At 46.0% G+C, this 22,207-nt stretch overlaps 1 protein-coding gene across 1 annotated transcript in view; it reads left to right on the plus strand.

Annotated features, from left to right (window-relative positions):
• MAP3K3 (mitogen-activated protein kinase kinase kinase 3) overlaps positions 1 to 22,207 on the plus strand; it is a 47,046-nt gene that overhangs the window by 17,001 nt on the left and 7,838 nt on the right. Inside the window, exons 4-15 of the mRNA XM_073683077.1 lie at positions 6,402 to 6,501; positions 7,025 to 7,138; positions 7,841 to 7,958; positions 8,542 to 8,675; positions 11,519 to 11,592; positions 12,270 to 12,337; positions 12,428 to 12,520; positions 12,753 to 12,944; positions 13,027 to 13,175; positions 13,531 to 13,662; positions 21,327 to 21,456; positions 21,873 to 22,050. Coding sequence (XP_073539178.1) covers positions 6,402 to 6,501; positions 7,025 to 7,138; positions 7,841 to 7,958; positions 8,542 to 8,675; positions 11,519 to 11,592; positions 12,270 to 12,337; positions 12,428 to 12,520; positions 12,753 to 12,944; positions 13,027 to 13,175; positions 13,531 to 13,662; positions 21,327 to 21,456; positions 21,873 to 22,050 — 1,482 coding nt within the window. The remainder of the gene's footprint in view (positions 1 to 6,401; positions 6,502 to 7,024; positions 7,139 to 7,840; positions 7,959 to 8,541; positions 8,676 to 11,518; positions 11,593 to 12,269; positions 12,338 to 12,427; positions 12,521 to 12,752; positions 12,945 to 13,026; positions 13,176 to 13,530; positions 13,663 to 21,326; positions 21,457 to 21,872; positions 22,051 to 22,207) is intronic.

The following is a 22,207-nucleotide window of genomic DNA, read 5'->3' on the forward strand; positions in this document are numbered from 1 at the left end:
TGAGGCCAGTGGTACCGATAGGATGGACCCGGGCTCTATAGATTGTATCGGAGCTGTGTAGTGTAATTCTATACCATGTTATCTGTGTGTTCCTGCTGGAATTTCCTGCCCAGTGCCACTGGCATTGTATGCTAATGAGACCCCGCAGGCATTCCCGAACCCGTGCCTGGTGCCGGAGGATGACCCTGCAGCTGCCATGTGGATGCATGAGAAACTGGGGGAATGATTGTGGTTTTAGGTATCTGTGCACGGGGGCTGGGTGATGGTAGGATACGTATGAGACAATTGGAGAAAGAATATTCCAATGTCGCCTGGAATTATTTTTTTGATATTTTGTGATAAGTGGCACAAATTGCTCCTGTTAAATACTAATTATAATACAGGCGAGTGATAATTACTGAGCAGCAGCAATAATACTAATAATTGAGCTGTACTACTAGTGACACCTGCAGGCAGATTGTTGTACTACACACACATAATTTTTTACTGCGCTACAATTAACTTTTGCACAAAAAAAAAAATATTTTAGAGATATAGATTGTGTACATATATATGTATTTACATACATACCTCCTTCAGTGTACAGAGAAATCAAAAGAGCAGAAAACAAAATCTTGCTCTAATACTAGAATAGGTATGATTTAGGATTAGACTCTTATATAAGTCCAAAAATTCCCAGATAACTCAGAGAGAGCACCTGCTGCAAATCCCCATGAGCTTTATATTGGTCTGAGCTCTGTTTTCTGATACCGCGCCCCCAAATCTCCTTCCATAAAATTCTGACTTGCCGCTGACACCACTAGGGGGAGCTCAGTAACTTGCTAGGGAACTAAAAAAAAAATAAAATAAAATCTACACCTTACACCCATATGTCACCGCCTAAGGCACCATTGATTTATAATACAAATAGAAAAAAGTGACTGAACAGAAAAAACTGTATTACTACACCTTTAAAATCAGATAAATATATGATAAAAATAATATTGAATTAAAGCATGAGAAAATCAATATTTTTTTATTCCAATATTTTCATTGAATTTTAATAGTACAAAAAAACAATAGAACAAATCATCCCCAACAGCCCATCCCCCTCTCCCCAATATCAGGTTTCACGACTTATGAGAAAACAATCTCGTATACATGAAAATAACTACTCGTATAAAGGCATAGGAGATCATGTGTTTACATCGCTTCATTGGGCCAGAGATGGTCAATCTTTTTCAATATTAAAAAGGGGACCTTAATAACTAGATGGAAGGGGGCAAATCCCCACTCATTGAGACCTTAACCCCTTAATAACATCTGACGTACTAATACGCGTCTGTGCCCTGGGACTTAAGAGCCAGACCCGTATTAGTACGTCATCGCGATCGCGCCCGCACACAGGCTGTGCGGGCGCGATCGCCGCCGGGTGTCAGCTGATTGTCACAGCTGACACCCGGTACTATGTGCAGGGAGCGGTCACGCACCGCTCCCAGCACATTAACCCCCGCGATGCTGCGATCGAAGTCGATCGCGGCATTGCGGGGGCAAGGGGAGGTGATCGGCGATACTCACCTCCTCTTCCGGCTTCCAGCGCAGTCTGCAAAGGCTTCCCGGGTGTTGCCATGACGACCCGATGTCGTCATGACAACATCCGGGTCACCAGAGAGCAGGAAGATTGCTTGGACATGCGCAGTGCATCTCCAAGCAATCTTCACACTGTGCACTTCTGACAGCCTTCATGGCATAGGGATGGTGCTCCATTCCTGTGCCATGCAGGCGATCAGAAAAAAAAAAGTGAAAGTCCCAGAGTGGGACAAAGTAATAAAGTGTATAAACTGTGTGAAAGTGGAAAAAAAAAAAAAAAAAAAATGTGCAAAAATATTATAAAAAAAATAAAAAAAATAATACACCAAAAATAAAAATATAATGTACCCATCAATAAATATTATTATAAAAAAATTAAAAAAAAACAATAAAAGTACACATATTTGGTATCGCCGCGTCCGGAACAACCTGACCTATAAAACTGTCCCACTAGTTAACCCCTTCAGTGAACACGGTAAAAAAAAAAAAAAAAAAAACAAGCAAAAAACAATGCTTTATCACCATACCGCCAAACAAAAAGTGGAATAACACGCGATCAAAAAGACGCATATAAATAAAAATGATACCGCTGAAAACGTCATCTCGTCCCGCAAAAAACAAGCCGCCATATAGCTCCATCAGCCGAAAAATAAAAAAGTTATAGCTCTCAGAATAAAGCGATACTAAAAAATATTTTTTTCTATAAAATAGCTTTTATTGTGTATAAGCGCCAAAACATAGAAAAATGATACAAATGTGGTACCGCTGTAAACGTACTGACCCGAAGAGTAAAGCTGCCTCATCAATTTTACCACACGCGGAACAGAATAAAAAAAAAAAAAAAAAACAATTCCTGAATTGTTGGTTTTTGTTTATTCTGCCTCCCAAAAATCGGAATAGAAAGCGATCAAAAAATGTCACGTGCCTGAAAATGGCACCAATAACAACGTCAAGTCATCCCGCAAAAAACGACTGACTGTCTGCCAAAATCTGGAAAAATTATAGCTCTCAAAATATGGCGATGCAAAAACTAGATTTTACAAAAAATGCGTCTTTTAGTGTGTGACAGCTGTCAGTCATAAAAACCCCATATGATTCTGGTATCACTGTAATCGCACCGACCCGAAGAATAAAGTAGTCTAATCACTTATACCGCACGAGGAACGGCGTCAAAAATAAACTCTCGGGTTAGGGTTGGGCTAGGGTTAGGGCTGGGTTAGGGTTGTGATGGGGTTGGGATTTTTTTCAAAAGTAAGAAAAAAAGATGACGATATGGCGACTAGTGTTGAGAGCAAGTGCTCGCTACTTGAGTTTGCATCGGGTGCTCTGGTATGCATTTAGTATCGTGGGTATTTGAGTGACATGCTCGAGTCTCTGCCCCATATGCTTCGCGGCCAAAAAACTTTACGGGGATTGCCTGCCATGCACGAGCGATCCCCGCATGTTTTTTTTTGGGTGTCTAATAACCGTGAAACATGCGGAGCAGGGACTCGAGCATGTCACTCGAGCACATGCAGTACATGGTGCATACCTGAGTACCCGATGCAAACTCAAGTAGCGAGCACTTGCGCTCAAGAATAATGAAAACTTATTCAATATGATGACCTAATGTAAACAAATTCTGTGCCGTACCTCTGGGTTCAAAATGTTCACTATACACCTTAATAAAATCTTTGAGGGGTATAGTTTCCAAAATGGGGACACTTGTGGGGGAGCTCCACTGTTTAGGCACATCACGGGCTCTCCAAACGCGACATGGTGTCCGCTAACAAATTGAATGGAAAATCGGCTCAAATTGTTAGCGGACGCCATGTTGCGTTTGGAGAGCCCCTGTGTGTCCAAACATTGGAGCTCCCCCACAAGTGACCCCATTTTGGAAACTAGACCCCCCAAGGCACCTATCTAGATGCATAGTGAGCACTTAGAACCCCCAGGTGCTTCACAAATTGATTCGTAAAAATGAAAAAGTGAAAATAAAACACTTTTTCATTTTTATGAATCAATTTGTGAAGCACCTGGGGTTCCAAGTGCTCACTATGAATCTAGATAGGTGCCTTGGGGGGTCTAGTTTCCAAAATGGGGTCACTTGTGGGGGAGCTCCAATGTTTGGGCACACAGGGACTCTCTAAATGCAACATGGTATCCGCTAACAAATTGAATGGAAAATCGGCTCAAATTGTTAGCGGACACCACATTGCGTTTGGAGAGCCCCTCTGTGCCCAAACTTTGGAGCTCCCCCACAAGTGACCCCATTTTGGAAACTAGACCCCCCAAGGCACCTTTCTAGATGCATAGTGAGCACTTGGAACCCCCAGGTGCTTCACAAATTAATTCGTAAAAATGAAAAAGTGAAAAAAAAAAACACTTTTTCAATTTTATGAATCAATTTGTGAAGCACCTGGGGTTCCAAGTGCTCACTATGAATCTAGATAGGTGCCTTGGGGGGTCTAGTTTCCAAAATGGGGTCACTTGTGGGGGAGCTCCAATGTTTGGGCACACAGGGACTCTCCAAATGCAACATGATATCCGCTAACAAATTGTCGGCTCAAATTGTTAGCGGATATCATGTTGCATTTGGAGAGTCCCTGTGTGCCCAAACATTGGAGCTCCTCCACAAGTGACCCCATTTTGGAAACTAGACCCCCCAAGGCACCTATCTAGATGCATAGTGAGCACTTGGAACCCCTAGGTGCTTCACAAATTAATTCGTAAAAATGAAAAAGTGTTTTTTTTTTCACTTTTTCATTATTACGAATCAATTTGTGAAGCACCTGGGGGTTCCAAGTGCTCACTATGCATCTAGAAAGGTGCCTTGGGGGGTCTAGTTTCCAAAATGGGGTCACTTGTGGGGGAGCTCCAAAGTTTGGGCACAGAGGGGCTCTCCAAACGCAATGTGGCGTCCGCTAACAATTTGAGCCGATTTTCCATTCAATTTGTTAGCGGATACCATGTTGCATTTAGAGAGTCCCTGTGTGCCCAAACATTGGAGCTCCCCCACAAGTGACCCCATTTTGGAAACTAGACCCCCCAAGGCACCTATCTAGATGCATAGTGAGCACTTGGAACCCCTAGGTGCTTCACAAATTGATTCGTAAAAATGAAAAAGTGTTTTTTTTTTTCACTTTTTCATTGTTACGAATCAATTTGTGAAGCACCTGGGGGTTCCAAGTGCTCACTATGCATCTAGAAAGGTGCCTTGGGGGGTCTAGTTTCCAAAATGGGGTCACTTGTGGGGGAGCTCCAATGTTTGGGCACACATGGGCTCTCCAAACACAACATGGCGTCCGCTAATTATTCAAGCAAATTTTACAATCAAAAAGTCAAATAGCGCTCCTTCCCTTCCGAGCCCTGCCGTGCGCCCAAACAGTATTTTTTCCCCAAATATTGGGTATCTGCGTGCCCAGGGGAAATTGCACAACAAATTTTGGGGTCCATTTTTTCTTGTTACCCCTGTGAAAATAAAAAAAATTGGGTCTAAATTAACATTTTTGTGAAAAAAGTTAAATGTTCATTTTTTTCTTCCACATTCAAAAAATTCCTGTGAAGCACCTGAAGGGTTAATAAAGTTCTTGAATGTGGTTTTGAGCACCTTGAGGGGTGCAGTTTTTAGAATGGTGTCACTTTGGGGTATTTTCTGTCATAAAGACCTCTCAAAGTGACTTCAAATGTGATGTGGTCCCTAAAAAAATGGTTTTGTAAATTTTGTTGGAAAAATGAGAAATCGCTGGTCAACTTTTAACCCTTATAGCTCCCTAACAAAAAAAAATTTTGGTTCCAAAATTGTGCTGATGTAAAGTAGACATGTGGGAAATGTTATTTATTAACTCTTTTGTGTGACATATCGCTCTGATTTCAGGGCTTAAAAATTCAAATTTTGAAAATTGCAAAATTTTCAAAATTTTCGCCAAATTTCCGTTTTTTTACAAATAAACGCAAGTGATATCGAAGAAATTTTTCCACAATCATGAAGTACAATATGTCACGAAAAAACAATCTCAGAATCAGGGGGATCCGTTGAAGCGTTCGAGAGTAATTACCTCATAAAGTGACAGTGGTCAGAATTGTAAAAATTGGCCCGGTCATTAACGTGCAAACCACCCGCGGGGCTTAAGGGGTTAAAGCTTCATATTTCCCCATTGTATGTCTCTTACAATAAAAACCTTTCTCCATTGAAATAAGCCAGTTGACCTTGTCTACAAATTCTCTTTTGGTAGGTTGAAGTTCCCGTATCCAATGTTGTGCGATAAGCTTTTGAGCTATATATAACATGCTGGTCTCTGTGGTTCAGATGCATGGAGGTCTTCAACATATGGCAAGATGCATACGAAGGGGGAAAGATATTCACAGTATAGATTCTACATTGCTCCAATATTCTACTATCAAAATGTTGATATAGAGAAGATATAAGTCCCGCTGTCCTTTCGGCAGAACCTAACATAAGAAAATCAACATTTTAATAGATTTTAATCATATGTTAATAAATTAACATCAGATGAGAAAAACAGATGGGGAAGCCTAGAAGATGTTACCCTGCAATACATACATCTGCCACTGAAGGGCAGTATAAGACCACAAGTGCATTATCTTCTACCAATACTGATGGGGAGGAAAGTATGAATGAACTGACCCCCTTGTGGTGGCAACTACAGCCAGCGTTTTATATTTTAGCGCTGCTTCAGTAAAAGGAAGATCTAATTATTATAAAAGTATATAAATTAAATGAATCCGTGAGAAAACACCTAATAATAAAAACATTACAATTTCTGGTTATTCATTCTGATTTGGTGCTACTTGCATATCAATGCTTTTCCTGACATGTCCCTATCTCGCAGGATCCTGCAGTTTCCTCGGCCTGTAAAGTTTGAGGACGTAGAGCAGAAAGTGAAGTTAGTCTTTGGGCAGCAGATGGACCTGCATTACATGAACAATGAGGTAAGAGCGTCCTGAAATACAAGTAGTGTTATTTTCCATTCATTTGGTGTCCCATAATCCAGCACAGACTATGGAGATATAATAAGGTTATCCATGGTGCTTTACACAATGCCATCCTTCCCTTTTCACTGATTTTTAGGTCAGATGGCGGCAGGGGGTTGTAAGGTAGGTGACCGGATAAACCTTGTCAGCACCACCCACCCATGTAAAGTGAATGGGGACCCTGAATCCCATCTCCCCCATACAACAGCAGGTGCCAAGGGAAAGAAGGATCATTCACACAATCCTGCTCCTCTAACACCAGTGAGAGGTTGGGGGGATTGCTGGCAGCCGGACGTCAGCTGTCTCATGTCCTGAGATTATTTGGCTGCTTTTCCCACTCCTTGTATTTACCAGGCTTTGATCACTAGTTGGAAAAATAGACCATTTCCTTTCTTAGTGGCTTTGGGAATAGTGTGCACGTGGCCATGTGATACTATAAGTATATCTGCTCCTGCCTGACATATCCTTCTCTCCTTTGCAGCTGTCTATTCCCCTCAGAAGTCAGGATGATCTTGACAAGGCCGTGGATCTCCTAGACCGAAGTTCCAGTATGAAAAGTCTCCGGATTCTGCTCCTCTCTCATGACAGGAACCATGTATGACCCTCTTATGTATATTATGTGTTGTATTGTCATTGCAAGGATCACGTCCTCTTATACTGAGTGAGTGATTTAAGTAAAGTGATGCCACGGCATCCGCACCAAGCTGCAGTCAGGCCTTGCTAGTACAGGTTCCTGGTTTGCATGGTGTCTGCCCCTGTAGTAGGGAGGGGGGGTGGTGGTGTCTGTCCCTGTAATGGGGGGGGTGTCTGTCCCTGTAATGGGGGGGGGGTCTGTCCCTGTAGTAGGGAGGGGGGGGTGGTGGTGTCTGCCCCTGTAGTGGGGGTGGTGGGTGTCTGCCCCTGTAATGGGGGGGGGGGGGTGTCTGGTGCCATAGCAATGATTTCTATCCTTTTGCAAAACTTCAACTCCCAGCATGCCCAAGTAACAGGCAGACGGAAACCCCTACTCTATAGAGATGGCTTAGTGGTCCTTACTTTACATGTATATTGTTGCATGTTTGCTTCTGGGATGAGGAGACCATTACTGGTGTAAATCCCTATAGCTCTCGGTACACATTTCATACATGAAGACTTCATCCTGACAATGGTTTCTTTATGGTCCCAGCTGTGACTGGAGAAGTGTATATATAGTCTCTTGCTATGTCCTAGTTACAGATCTACCATCAATAATGAATCTGTTAATCCTGTTCAGTACTTTTAGAACAGATTTCAAATGTTCTTTTTTTTTCCCCCATAGATGTCCTCACCTCACTCAGGGGTCCAGAAACAAGTGCGGATTAAGGCCTCCCAGTCTTTGGGGGATGTCACTACAGCATATCATACTGCAGAGACCCGGAGCCGACATCTGTCAGTCAGTGAGTAATCGCTGGGATTTATCTGCTCACCTCTGTCCTAGCATGTTCCCTATATGTTGTTCATGAAAGTGATTGTCCAGTCCTATGACATTGATGACCTCCCTTAAGGATAGGTAATCGGTTTAAGATCAGTGGTGGGTCCCACACCAGGCACCCCCAAAAATAAGCTGTTATCACTCCAGCAGTGACAGGGTGTAAACAGAGTAGAAAGTGGAACCACACTGTCTTTTGGCTGCAGATCGGCTCCTATTGAAGAAAATGGTAGCTGATCTACAGGACCTGGCAGCAGCCATTAAACATTGTGTGAAGTTGTGATGTTCTGCTCCATGCCCTGATTAATGTGATGAGAGCTGATTGGTGGGGGTGCCGGATGTCAGACCCCCGCCAGTCTTATTTTCGATGACCTAACCTCAGCATAGTAAATATAAAAGTAATGCACAACCCCTTTACAGCAAATCACCAAAGAATTTATATTCTTCTCAAATGCGTACAGTTTTAGTTATACCATGTGAGCCAATACAAAATGTCATTTTTAGTAACTGATACATTTTTACAAAAAAAAATGTACATCTCCTGCTTGTAGGCTCACAAAATGCTGGCCGCACCTCCCCACCTCCTGGCTACGTCCCCGAAAGGCAGCAGAGGATTGCCCGACAGGGCTCCTATACCAGCATCAACAGCGAAGGCGAATTCATCCCGGAGACCAGCGATCAGTGTGTAAGTATAAGCCAAGACATGTCCGTCTTTCATCCCTTTTACAGGTCATATTAATGATTATACAGTGGGGAAAATAAGTATTTGATACACTTCCGATTTTGCACATTTTCTCACCTACAAAGAATGGAGAGGTCTGTAAATTTTTATTGTAGTTAAACCCAACTGTGAGAGACAGAATCTAAAATTGAAAACCAGAAAATCACATTGTATGATTTTCACATAATTAAATTTCATTTTATTGCATGAAATAAGTATTCGATCACGTACCAATTAGCAAGAATTATGTCTCTCACAGACCTGTTAGTTTTTCTTTAAGAAGCACTCCTACTCTGCACTCATTACCTGTATTAATTGCACCTTGTTTGAACTCGTTGCCTGTATAAAAGACACCTGTCCACACACTCAAATCAATCACACTACAACCTCTCCACCATGGCCAAGACCAATGAGCTGTCTAAGGACACCAGGGACAAAATTGTTGACCTGCTCAAGGCTGGGGTGGGCTACAGGACCATAGGGGGAGCAGCTTGGTGGAAAAGCAACAACTATTGGCACAATTATTAGGAAATGGAAGAAACACAAGATGACTGTCAATCTTCCTCGGTCTGGGGCTCCATGCAAGATCTCCCCTTGTGAGGTAAGAATAATTCTGAGAAAGATCAGGAACCAGCCCAGAACTACACAAGAAGACCTGGTCAATGACCTGAAGAGAGCTGGGACCACAGTCTCAAACATTACCATTAGTAACACACTACGCCATCATTGAATAAAATCCTGCAGGGCACGCAAGGTCCACCTGCTCATGCCAGCACATGTCCGGGCCCGTTTGAAGTTTGCCAATGACCATCTGGATGATCCAGAGGAGACCAAAATAGAACTGTTTTGTATCAACTTCACTCGCCATGTTTTGAGGAATTGGAAGGATGAGAGCAATACCAAGAACACCGTCCCAACCATGCAGCATGGTGGGGGAAACCTCATACTTTGGGGGTGCTTTTTTGCAAAGGGGACAAGACGACTGCACCATATTGAAGGGAGGATGAATGGGGTCATGTATCGCGAGATTTTGGCCAACAACCACCTTCCCTCAGTAAGAGTGTTGAAGATGGGTCGTGGGTCGTGGCTGGGTCTTCCAGAATGACCATGAAACAAAACACACAGCCAAGGCAACAAAGGAGTGGCTGCATAAGAAGCAGTTCAATGACCTGGAGTGGCCTAACCAGTCTACAGACCTGAACCAAATAGAAAATCTTTGAAGGGAGCAGAAATTCAATGTTGCCCAGTGGCAGCCCCAAAGCCTGAATGATCTGGAGAAGATCTGTATGGAGGAGTGGGCCAAAATCCCTGCTGCAGTGTGTGCAAACTTGGTCAAGAACTACAGGAAACGTCTGACCTCTGTAATTGCAAACAAAGGTTTCTGTACCAAATAGTAAATTCAGTCTTTCTAGTGCTACAAATACTTACCGTATTTTTCGGACTATAAGAATTTTGGAGGAAAATGTGTGTGTGTGGGGGGGGGGGGTGCGTCTTATAGTCCGAATGTTGGGGTGGTGTATATATACCTGGTGTGGAAGGAGCGGTAGCGGTGGAGTCGTCACCCACTGCAGCCTACACTGTCCCCGCTGCTAAAGAAAACGAATATTCACTGATCCCCACGCCCATTGGGCGTGGGGAGCATTGAATATTCATGCGCCTTAATAGCGGCACACAGCTTAGCCGCAGCACGGCTCCTGCTGTTGCCGGAATCGCCTGTGCCCGCTGTTAAAGGGCATGAATATTCAACCCCTTTCCACGCCCATGGGCGTGGGGAGTGGTGAATATTCATGCCCTTTAATAAGCGGGCACACGCGATAGCCCGGCAGCAGCAGGAGCCGCAGCGCGGCTACGCTGTGTGCCGGCTATGTAGGAGCATTAAGTCACTGCTCCCCGCGCACACAGTCCCGGCGTGGGGAGCAGTGACTTCCGGCAGCTGATCTCTCCTTGTGAGCCGCGCATGGCAGTGACGTCATGCGCGACTCACATGGATCCGTGCGGGCAAACAGGACGCAACGCTGGAGGAGAGAAGTAAGGTCAGTAGGAGTGTTTATTTTTTTTATGTGCAGCTTGATGGGGATGAGGGGGGCCATGCATACCAGGATGGGGATGATCGGGGCCATGCATACCAGGATGGGGATGAGGGGGGCCATGCGTACCAGGATGGGGATGAGGGGTGCCATGCGTGCCAGGATGGGGATGAGGGGGGCCATGCGTACCAGGATGGGGATGAGGGGGGCCATGCGTACCAGGATGGGGATGAGGGGGGCCATGCGTACCAGGATGGGGATGAGGGGGGCCATGCGTACCAGGATGGGGATGGGGACCACATATAAAAGGAAGGGGGCATATCTACCAGGATGGGGGATATTATCAGAATTGGGGGACATTACCCCTATACCAGTGTCAGCAGAAGACCTCCTCCCCCTTAAAAGTGCATCATGAACACATTTTTTGCTAACATTTTTTTTTTATTTATTTTCCTCCTCTAAAACCTAGGTGCATCTTATGGTCCGGTGCGTCTTATAGTCTGAAAAATACAGTATTTCATGCAATAAAATGCAAATTAATTATGTAAAAATCATGCAATGTGATTCTCTGGATTTTATTTTTAGATTCTGTCTCTCACAGGTGAAGTGTACCTACGATAAAAATTACAGACCTCTCCATTCTGTGTAGTTGGGAAAACTTGCAAAATCTGCAGTGTATCAAATACTTATTTCCCCCACTGTATATAGGAATTTGCCAAGATTGGGTTCAGTAAATACCTAATATTTCCAAAGCCACTAATCTTAATTTTTCTGATCTAGATGTTAGACCCACTGAGCAGTACAGAGAATTCGATATCCGGAAGCTGCCAGTCTCTGGACCAGTCGGAGGACAGGTATACATTCTATACATACTAATACAGAGGACAGTATATATTTATACAGGGATGTGCAGCTGGTTAGAGAAGGGGATAAAGTATAGCTATAGGCTAGAGATGAAAAGACCTGAATTAGGGTTGCACGTCACCACCCGAAAGAATGCACTGGTAAAGTGGTTTGGTAGGTTTGAGATTCTGTTTTTGCTCATTTAAAGGGACTCGTCACTTTTCAAATATCCTCTGACCTCTCCGTGAGATATGTCAGACGATGCGGGGGTGCCCTGACGATTATTTAAGGTGTCTCTGCCATCTACTTCACTGAAAGTGGATGTGCTTTACAGTCACATTACAGGGACAGAGCACAATTCTCTGACTAGCATTATAACTTGTCAATTCTTCCATTGCAATCTATCTGCTGGTGATACAAGATATTTGCTGAGGCATGTTCCCTCAGTGACCTGCATATGGGGGACTAACAAACCTGTGGCTGAGGGTGGAGCCATAGACGTGCTCTATGTAAATAAAGGTTAATCTGGGTGACCGGTGTCAGCCATATGATCTTCTGATGCCTGTGATTTAGGTAATTCATGTTACAGGGATTCTCAATTGAGGATTGTGCAGACATTTATGGGATGAATCACTGGTCACTAGCGGTTCCTCTGCTTTTTAACTCTCCACCTTGTGTTTCTTTTCAGCTCTTCCTTCAGGAAGTCTCGAATGTCAAGAGCTCAGAGTAATCCAGATAACAGGCAAGATTTCTCAGGTAATGAGATAAAATAAAATATATATATTTCAAACCACTAGTGCTTCTATTGAAGAGTTCTAAGGTTTTCTCGCCTTCTTTCCATTGCAGATCGGGAGAATCAATTCTATGATAAAGCTGGTAAGGGTGGGACGTATCCTAGAAGGTATCACGTATCCATTCACCATAAAGAATATACTGATGGTGAGTCCTTAAGACTGAAAGGTTCTGACTTGAGATTCAACATGTCCTCCTGACTGAACTTTTAATATGTCCATGCCGTCAGTTTGTAATGTAAATTTTGCCATTCAGGAGTCTGGCGTTACAGCTACCAAAGCTTAACTAGTCATGTTACTTGACACTAGGTTTCTGAAATCAAATCTACAAAATGAATGGCTTGTCTGTATATTTCACCCAATTCCTTATATGCGGTTAGGACGAAGAACCTTCCCACGGATTCGGCGCCCTCAGGGCAATCTCTTCACCCTTGTGCCATCTAGTCGTTCTTTAAGCACCAATGGAGAAAACCTGGGCCTGTCTGTGCAGTACCTGGAGGCTCGCAACCGACTGCGTAGTGCAGACAGCGAGAACACGCTGGGTGTTCCGGAGAGGAATGTGCCCACTAAATGTAAGATCTACACCCACAGTCCTGGTTAGTGTCCTATCCATAGTTTCTGTATCTATTGGTATTGTTGTATCTTCTTTTTCAGCACCAAGTGCTCCTATAAATTGGCGTCGGGGAAAGCTCCTGGGGCAGGGCGCCTTTGGTCGGGTCTATCTGTGCTATGATGTGGACACAGGACGGGAGTTGGCAGCTAAGCAGGTTCAGTTTGATCCAGACAGTCCAGAAACCAGCAAGGTCATTATAACTCTCATTCTCCTTTCGGCCTTGGTCTCTCAGGGCAAATTTTTGTTTTCTTTCCTTAAAGGGGTTGTCCACTACTAGGACAATCCCTTCTTGATCTAAATGTTTGGCCCCGATAAAATAAAAAAAGCTTATACTCGCCTACTGTGCCTTTACCGTTCTAGCGGTGTCTGCACTCTCGGTCCCGGGGCTACCGTGCGGTTGTTGTCACATGTGAGCCCAACGCCCAATCAGCACTGGCATCACAACCAACATCTGTCAGTGCTTCCGTTCCTATACTGCCGTGTGCTAGCAATATTTATACTGATTTTACCTCTTATATTGAACGTGTTTTCTGCTTGTTCTGCAGGAGGTCAGTGCACTGGAGTGTGAGATCCAGCTGCTGAAGAATCTGCATCATGAAAGAATAGTACAGTATTATGGCTGTTTACGGGACAAAGGCGAAAAAACTCTGACGATTTTCATGGAGTATATGCCAGGGGTGAGTGGCACATATTTTCAGGCATGCTTATATACACTCTTGGTCTGTGATGAGCTGCTAACAGTTAATAATGCATCCGAAAAACCTAAATTAGTATAGACAGCCAGTACTATTCAAGACTACAATATGTTGCTATCTGTTTAGGAAACCAGTCTGTAAACCCTTTACATGGACCGTCCTCTTATTTTAATGGGCACCGTGTAATGCTACATGTAGTGACGCTATAGGAGAATTGAACACTTACTGCCGTATTACACTAATGTTTGGGAAACCCAATATACAAGGACACCATACAATCCTCTTCTCATTTGGGATCCACTAAAAGGTTGCCCAAAGTTGAAAATCCTTTCAAAGGGAACTTGTCACCAGGTTTTCCCCATATAAAGTAGGACCAGCATCTTTCAGCCCTATGTTACAACATTCTGGAGTGTTCTGTATATATGTCCCCAATCCGCTCTGCAAGGCAAAAAAAAAGCTTTTATTATACTTGCATGCACTGTGGTTCGGTCCGATGGGCGTGTCTGGTCTTGATCCCGCGCCTCCTCTCTTGTCATAATCGCCGTCCTCCTTCCCTGCTGCATGTGGATGACGCGTCCTATGTCATCCACACAGTGTCCTCCATCACACTCCTGCGCAGGCGCATTTCTCTATGCCCTGCCGAGGGCAGAACAAAGTACTGTAGTGTGCATGCATCGGGAAAGGCCATAGAGCCCTTTCCCGGCACATGCGCATTACAGTATTTTGTTTTGCCCTTGGCAGGACAAAGAGAAGTGTGCCTGCGCAGAAGTGTGATGGAAGACGTAGGATGGCGATTGCAAGAAGAGAGGAGGAGCCGAATCAAGACCAGACACTCCCATCAGACTGGACTGTCCCATCTGTAAGTATAATAAAAGCTTTTTTTGTGCCTTGTAGAGCAGATTTGGGATATATATATACAGTAATGTAGTGTGCTGGTCCTACTTTATATGGTAAAACCTCGTGACAGTTTCCCTTTAAGGACATAATACAAGAGCAGAATTTCATAATAATAATATTTTCTTATAATTTTTACTTCTTACTCTCACCAATCAGACTTGTACAAGAAAAGTCTTTTAACCCATTGTCCTTCTACATCTCGACGTAAAAGGAAGGAGTGCCATATCTCGTTCATAAGTTTTTTTGCGTTGTCACAACAATGAGGGAAAATGATTGCGATTATAGAGTCTGTATTAAATGGGCTGTATGAAATAAAAAAAAAGAAAAGAAAACATGGCTGCCGTCATCCAGAAATGGGACCTTTCTTGCCTATAGGCTACGGTCCCACTATAGATATTTGATCAGTATTTTTCCTCAGTATTTGTAAGCCAAAACCAGGTGAGGAACAATCAGAGGAAAAGTATAATAGAAACAAGTGCAGCAATTCTGCATTTATCACCCACTCCTGGTTCAGATCAGTATCAGACACAGCCCATGGACAAGAGTTACTTTGTTATTGGAAGAAAGCAGCCATGTTTGACTCCTTTTACCTGAATAGTCTGATGAGGCCAACCCTTAAAAATCAGCAAATTTCCCTGGCAATCACTTTTTGTGACACCAAAAACCATAGCCAGACAGGCAGCTTTCCCGCAGCGGCAACGGCTGGTTAAGTGTGGTAATGCATGATCCATATATAACACATAGACCTCTCGAGTCCTCCGGAGCCACTTGTAGGGAGTGGATTCATGGGGAAGTCCTAAAGGCCCCGTCACACATAACGAGATCACTAGCGAGATCGTTGATGCGTCACGGTTTTCGTGACGCAATAGCGATCTCGCTAGTGATCTCGTTATGTCTGACAGGTAGCAACGATCAGGCCCTGCTGTGAGATCGCTGATCGTTACAAAGCTTCCTGGACCATTCCTGGGTCGTTGCGCTCCCGCTGGGCAGGGTGCATCGCTGTATTTGACACCTTATCAACGACCTCGTTAGTGATTCAGAACTGAGACACGTAGGCGTGCATAAATTGGACTTTTCCGCGCCCCTTGTCCCCGATTGGTGGTCTTTACTGCGTCCTTATTTTTCGGATCCCACCAGTGTTCTCCGGCTGTGACTCCACTTTGAAGAAAGACGGATTTTGGTAAGACCTTACCTGTAAAATCCTTTTCAGCGAAGGAAGGAAGGGAGACACAGATCCATTACTAGTGGGTAGGCGGAGCCCCACAGGATAGTTCACCTCAGATTATAAAAAGTGACGACCGGCCCCTCCAGCTTAGGCTCCTCCTACTCCCATGTTCCTCAGTCCGTACACAAGCTAAGGAAGAGCAGACCACACCAGCAGAACAACACAACCCCTTCTGAAAAATCAGAAATGCGAGAGAACAGGTTATGCATATAACAGAAAGAACACACAGTCCCAGGCACTACTCACTGGACCTGACAACTGCGATGAGCTGGCAATGCTGGAACAGAGCCCTAGCGTGCCGACCCCAGTCCCGATGACCGCCATCAGAGAGGAGTCGCGCCGCATCTGGAAAACAATAATACACTTCTGCCCTGGGAGGGTGCTGTGTCTCCCTTCCTTCCTTCGCTGAAAAGGATTTTACAGGTAAGGTCTTACCAAAATCCGTCTTTCAGCTGCAGAAGGGAAGGAAGGGAGACACAGATCCATTACTAGTGGGACGTCCCAAAGCAGTCCAGAATTCAAGGGTGGGAAACGGTGGCAGAATCGCCAACACCCCAACAACTTAGGCAAGCGCGCAACAAGCGCCAAAACTAGATAAAGATAAAACCTAAACCACCGCCGCCTGCAGGACCCTGCTTCCCAAGGCCGCATCGGCGGAAGCACTCACGTCCACTTTATAAAATGTAGTAAAAGTGTGGACGGAACGCCATGTAGCCGCCCGGCAGAGCTGCGCTGCCGAGGCCCCCTGACGAACAGCCCACGACGAACCAACCGCTCTCGTGGAAAGAGCTCGAACCTTAACCGGACAAGGCTCGCCCTTGAGCCGGTACGCCTCCAGGATAGCCGAACGTATCCACCGAGCTATAGTGTCCTTGGAAGCCCGCTGACCACGCCGACGACCAGCAGGAATCACAAAAAGAGAGTACGACTTCCAAAACCCTTGCGTGATGGTAAAAGAGAACTTCAAACCCCTCACCAAATCCAACGAGTGCAAGGCCCGTTCCTTTGGATTCCTTGGTTTCGGACAGAGGGAGGGCAACACGATGTCCTGATTGACGTGGAAACGCGACACCACTTTGGGCAGAAAATCGCAACGGGTACGAAGCACCACGCGATCCGAGTGGAACTCCAGAAAAAGTGGCGAGCAGGGGGTGAGCAAGACAGTGCCGCCAACTCAGAAACCCTTCTCAAAGAGGTGACCGCCACCAGGAAGGCCACCTTCCAAGAAAGCAAGTAAAGCATAGATGAATCCATAGGCTCAAACGGCCCGTGCTGAAGAGCCTCCAAGACTAGATTGAGCCGCCAAGGAGCCACAAACACCCTCCGGGGCGGAACAGACATGCAATCCCGTGAAAAAACGAATGCACATCCCTGCGCGAGGCAATAGCTTCTCCAAAAAAGCACAGATAGTGCAGATACCTGACCCCGCAAGGTACCAACCGCCAGACCCTCAAGAGGGTTCCTGGCATCAGTCCGCCTTAGCGGGCTTTTTGTCAACCTCCCGCTTGTCCTGACGGAAATGTTGTTTCCAGGGAGTACGGAATTTCTGGGAGGTCTTTTTTCCGGAAGACGAGGGACGATCTGATCTCCAAGAAGGCTGACCGAACCGACCCCTGGGCCGAAAGGACCGACGACCGATATCGGCACTTGACTTGCCGGACGTAGAAACCGCTGCCTTTCGCTGCGGCAAAGCCGTATCTTTGGCCTTGGCCTTAGCAATCAGCTCCGTGAGGTCCGAACCAAACAGCTGACCGCCCTTGTACGCCAGACTCAGCAAACCTTGTTTGGATTCTGCGTCTCCGGTCCACTGTTTAAGCCACAGTGCTCTCCTGACTGTGACGGCCGAGGATTGAGCCCTGGACCTCACCGAAGTAGTATCCAGCACTGCGTCCCTGCCATATCGGGCCGCCTCTTCCAAGAGCTGGAAGAGCCTTTCCACTTCAGACAGCGGAGTTCCATCTTGCCATGCCGTCCGCAGCTGATCCAACCACCGCAGCGAAGCCTCACCAGCCCACATGGCCCCCAAGGCCGCTCGCGACCCGCGGCCTCGTAGATGGACTTTGCCGCTAACTCCGTCCTTCTGTCCAGCGGGTCCTGAAGACTCGCCTTCCCTTTAACAGGAAGCAAAGAGGATTTGCTCAGCTGAGACAATGGCACATCCACTTCAGGAGAGGGGACCCAATGAGTGATCGTTTCCGTGGAACAGGGATACAGGGCATCAAAAAAACGCAACCCTTGGAAACATTTATCCGGACACAGGCGTTCTTTCTCCACCGCCTTGTTAAGTTCCTCGTTTTTCGGCAGCGTCGAGCGAGCCCGACGCGACTCCTGATACAGCCGGGCCGATTTGCCATGGCGTCCCCTCACCTCTTCAGACAGTTGTAACGCTTCCCGCATAGCTTCAACAAAAGCATCCACGCGGCCCGTAAGTGAAACAGAGCGACCCCGCCGATTCTCTTCATCAGAATCGGAGATCTCAACAGAAGAGTCTGTCGGCGATTTCTGAAGCCTCCGACGCACTGCGCGGAGGAGACGGCGCCGCCACAGGCCTGTGACGCTTCTTGCTTCTAGACGTCGGTTGGGACTTAGCAGAGACCCAATGACCCAGGAGGTCAGACAGACTGTCAATGGAGCGAGTGAGCGCCTCCACCTTAACATCACTGAGACCCCCAACTAGCATCGAACCTGACGCCGTTGAAGACCCCGGCGTATCAGATACCCGTGACCAATCCTGAAGCGGACCGGGAGAGAGGTCCGCGCCCCCTGGTCTCTGATCCGACATGCCCCCACACAGTTGCGAGCGTTGCGGATAAGGCGGTAATAACCTTACAATGGGTACAGTAACCAAGGATGTGTGAATTCCACTACCACAGCCTGTCCTTGCACAAAAAATCACCCGGCACTGAAGGGTTAAAGCTCCTCCTTAGAAGGAGAAAAGCTACCCCAGCGGCCTGCAGAGCAAAAGTTAACCTAACAGACTAGAGAGAAGCACCCTCTGATCCCAGAAGGGTGCACCTCCAGAGAGGGTTAACAGTCTGATGGGCCAGACCCTGTTCAGAAGGGGTTAATGCTACTGATTCGCACTACCCTTTTTGTGAAGTGTGCGTCAGAGCTATCTCAGCAGGGAAGTGGCAGCGCCGTATACAGCACACCCTGTCAGCCTAGGACATAGGGAAAGTGCTCTGCGCTGTAATACCCAAGAAGGAACTTTCTGCCTAAAAGGCAGGAGAGACTCACCAGCTGGCGTAGAGACTGCTCTTCTCGGTGTGCTGAGAGCGGGGAGCAGGAAGTAGGAGCCGCAGCATGAGGATGGACGCTGGCCGGAAGAAGAAGGGGCTGGGACATCTCCAGCGCGCGCTTTCCCGGCACTTCCGGTCACGAGCTAAGAAGACCGACAGCAGAGAGACGCTAAGCCACGCCCCCCGCCGAATATGAACAGAGCGCTCGAATCCTCTGTCCCTGCTCCCCTGCCAGCCGAGGATCAACGCTGCATGCAGAGGAGAAATCCCTGCAAGCCAGAAAAAAACAGCAGTCACCACAAAACACATATACAGTGACAGCAGCACTCAATAAGAGCACTTACCCAGCTGAGCACCACAGGGACCCCCAGGGATGTGTGGCGCCGTGGCCCTTGTCTCCCCCCCCTCCCCCCCCCCCCCCCCCCACGGCGGAGCGCGCAGGGACCCACACGAGCGGTGTGCGTCTCCGCCAGGGAGCGCCCTGTATCCCCCGGGGCCAGCAGGGTTCTGCGGGGACCTCCTTAGGGGGTACGCAATCTGCCAGGGGAGGGTCAGGGGTCCCAGCAGCACTGAGACCTCTAGACCACGGGGGGTCCAGGTCTCCGGAATAAAAATAAGAAAATCTTCTGAGGAGCTGTGAAGTCAGCGACTATCCTCTGCGACCTCAAATTTCAGACTGAGGAACATGGGAGTAGGAGGAGCCTAAGTAGAGGGGCCGGTCGTCACTTTTTCTAATCTGAGGTGAACTATCCTGTGGGGCTCCGCCTACCACTAGTAATGGATCTGTGTCTCCCTTCCTTCCCTTCTGCTGCTGAAATCAGACATCTTTAGTGAGGTAGGTATTGTTTGGGGTCTCAAATGAGTTTCCATTTTTAATACACTTAGAGGACATCTACCAATTATCTGCTCTTCAGGGAGGGAGGGCTTGGCTTCTATCTGTATATATATGCTTTTGCATGGGCAGATATTTTAGGGGTCTCGTGCACACACACCCACACAGCACGTTTCCTGACACGCTGTCGTGGCCAACCGCTTCAGAGTTTTTCACACGCCAATTAACATGAAGCTTAAATCAATAGATTCTGTTGTTTTGGCCTGCTGCACGCTTCACAACTTTCTTCGTCGACGTGATGCAATTACGTACTGTCCGCCTGGCTTCGTGGACTCTGTGGACCGAGCCAATGGGGAAGTGGAGCTCGGTGAATGGCGTGCAAACGATCCTGCAATTGCAGGCCTTCAACCAGTGGGACATGGCAGAAACACCCATGATGCGAAGACCTGCCGCGACAACTACTGCCAGTATTTTAACGGTCCTGGTGCTGTTCCTTGGCAGCATCAGAACCTATAGTGGACAACTACTCATGTTTCTACACTACTGACATTTCTGTACTGATGTGTCTAATACACTGTGTGTTCTACTATGCAAAAGCTTTTTCTCATTCTTTCAGTAGTAGCAGTAGTCACCGCAGTAAGCAGTCCATATATATATACATATGTATACACATGCGTATACAGATACATACACACATACATACACACACATACACACGTACATTCGTGTACTCGTATGTAAACATTCATCCATGTACTCATACATATTTTTAAGTACATAAATATATACACATACACTCATATACACATACGTATACAGATAACTATATATACACATACATACTCTCAAACATACAGATATGCATACACATAAATGGCCATTTACATCTCTCTCTATCTATCTCTCTATCTATCTATATATATATATATATCTATATCTATCTATCTATCTATCTATCTATCTATCTATATATATATTAATTTATATTCATATAAATATAAGGACATCCATACATCTGTACAGGAACAATGCACACACCAGTGTTCCCATCTGACCGGAGACGCAGTAGCGATGTTAAACCAAGGCCGCCCAATCAGAAGGCAGTAGCGTCCACCAATCGGTGATGAGGGGGTGCAGAAAAGTAATTTTATGCACACCCTTGTGACACAGTACAGTCCCTATCAAGGTGTGGATCATTGAAATAGCTGCTGTGTGAAAGCGTCCCAACGACCTCTGAGATCGTTAGTTAGATCTCTGGGGCGGCCGAAATCGTTGGGAAGTTCTGCATGTTTGACCGCTCCCCAGCGATCACAAAACGACTCTCCAGCGATCCCAAAACCGTGACGCACTAACGATCTCGCTAGCGATCTCGTTATGTGTGACGGGGCCTTTATTCTATTCTTGTTGTTTTTTAATATAAAAACTTGACAAAGGTTGTTTCATTTTTTTCAAGGGATCAGTGAAGGATCAGCTAAAAGCGTACGGAGCATTAACGGAAAACGTCACGCGTAGATACACCCGGCAGATCCTGGAGGGAGTTTCTTACCTGCACAGCAACATGATTGTACATAGGGACATAAAGGGTAAGATCCTGGTGCTTCATTTACTCTCACAAATGAAGGCCCTGATTCATTAAGATCGGTGTTGTTCACACCATTCTTGATGTTGGAGTCAGAGGCACCTGATTCATAAAGTCCACAGACTGGAGTAAGATTTCTGGCGTAAGGTAGATCATAGCTCATCATGAATTAGACAAGTGGGCGTCGCAACACCCCTTTCCACCCACCCCTGTTGGCCAAAACTGGCATGAAACTTTACGATTTTTCAGTGTTTTACGACTTTTTTCTGGGGTAAACCCTTTGAAGAATCGGGACTCGAGAGTGTATGTCCTGCACCTCAAGTTATGATTTATCACTGCAAGATGTCACCATGCTGGACACCGCTTATGATTCCTCCTCTCATCTGTCTTTGCTTTTTTTCTTTTATTCTTTTCTTCCAGGGGCCAACATCCTCCGGGACTCTGCAGGGAATGTTAAGCTGGGAGACTTTGGGGCCAGTAAGCGGCTTCAGACGATCTGCATGTCAGGAACAGGTATCCGTTCTGTGACGGGTACGCCATATTGGATGAGCCCAGAGGTGATCAGCGGGGAGGGTTACGGGAGGAAAGCTGATGTCTGGTAAGTCAGTCACACTTTTGGGTTTCATATATTAGAATTCTGCTACAGGTTAATGGGTGCCGGCACAAAGGGAGGAAACCATGGAAAGTGACAGCCAGATGTAGTTTATGTACGTTCGCCTCTGTCTACAAGACTACAGATATGTCAGTAGTAATCT

The sequence above is a fragment of the Phyllobates terribilis genome, unplaced genomic scaffold (genome assembly GCF_046119375.1).
Source record: "Phyllobates terribilis strain yellow unplaced genomic scaffold, ASM4611937v1 Scaffold_5__5_contigs__length_657084704, whole genome shotgun sequence".
NCBI classification, from domain to species: Eukaryota; Metazoa; Chordata; class Amphibia; order Anura; family Dendrobatidae; genus Phyllobates; species Phyllobates terribilis.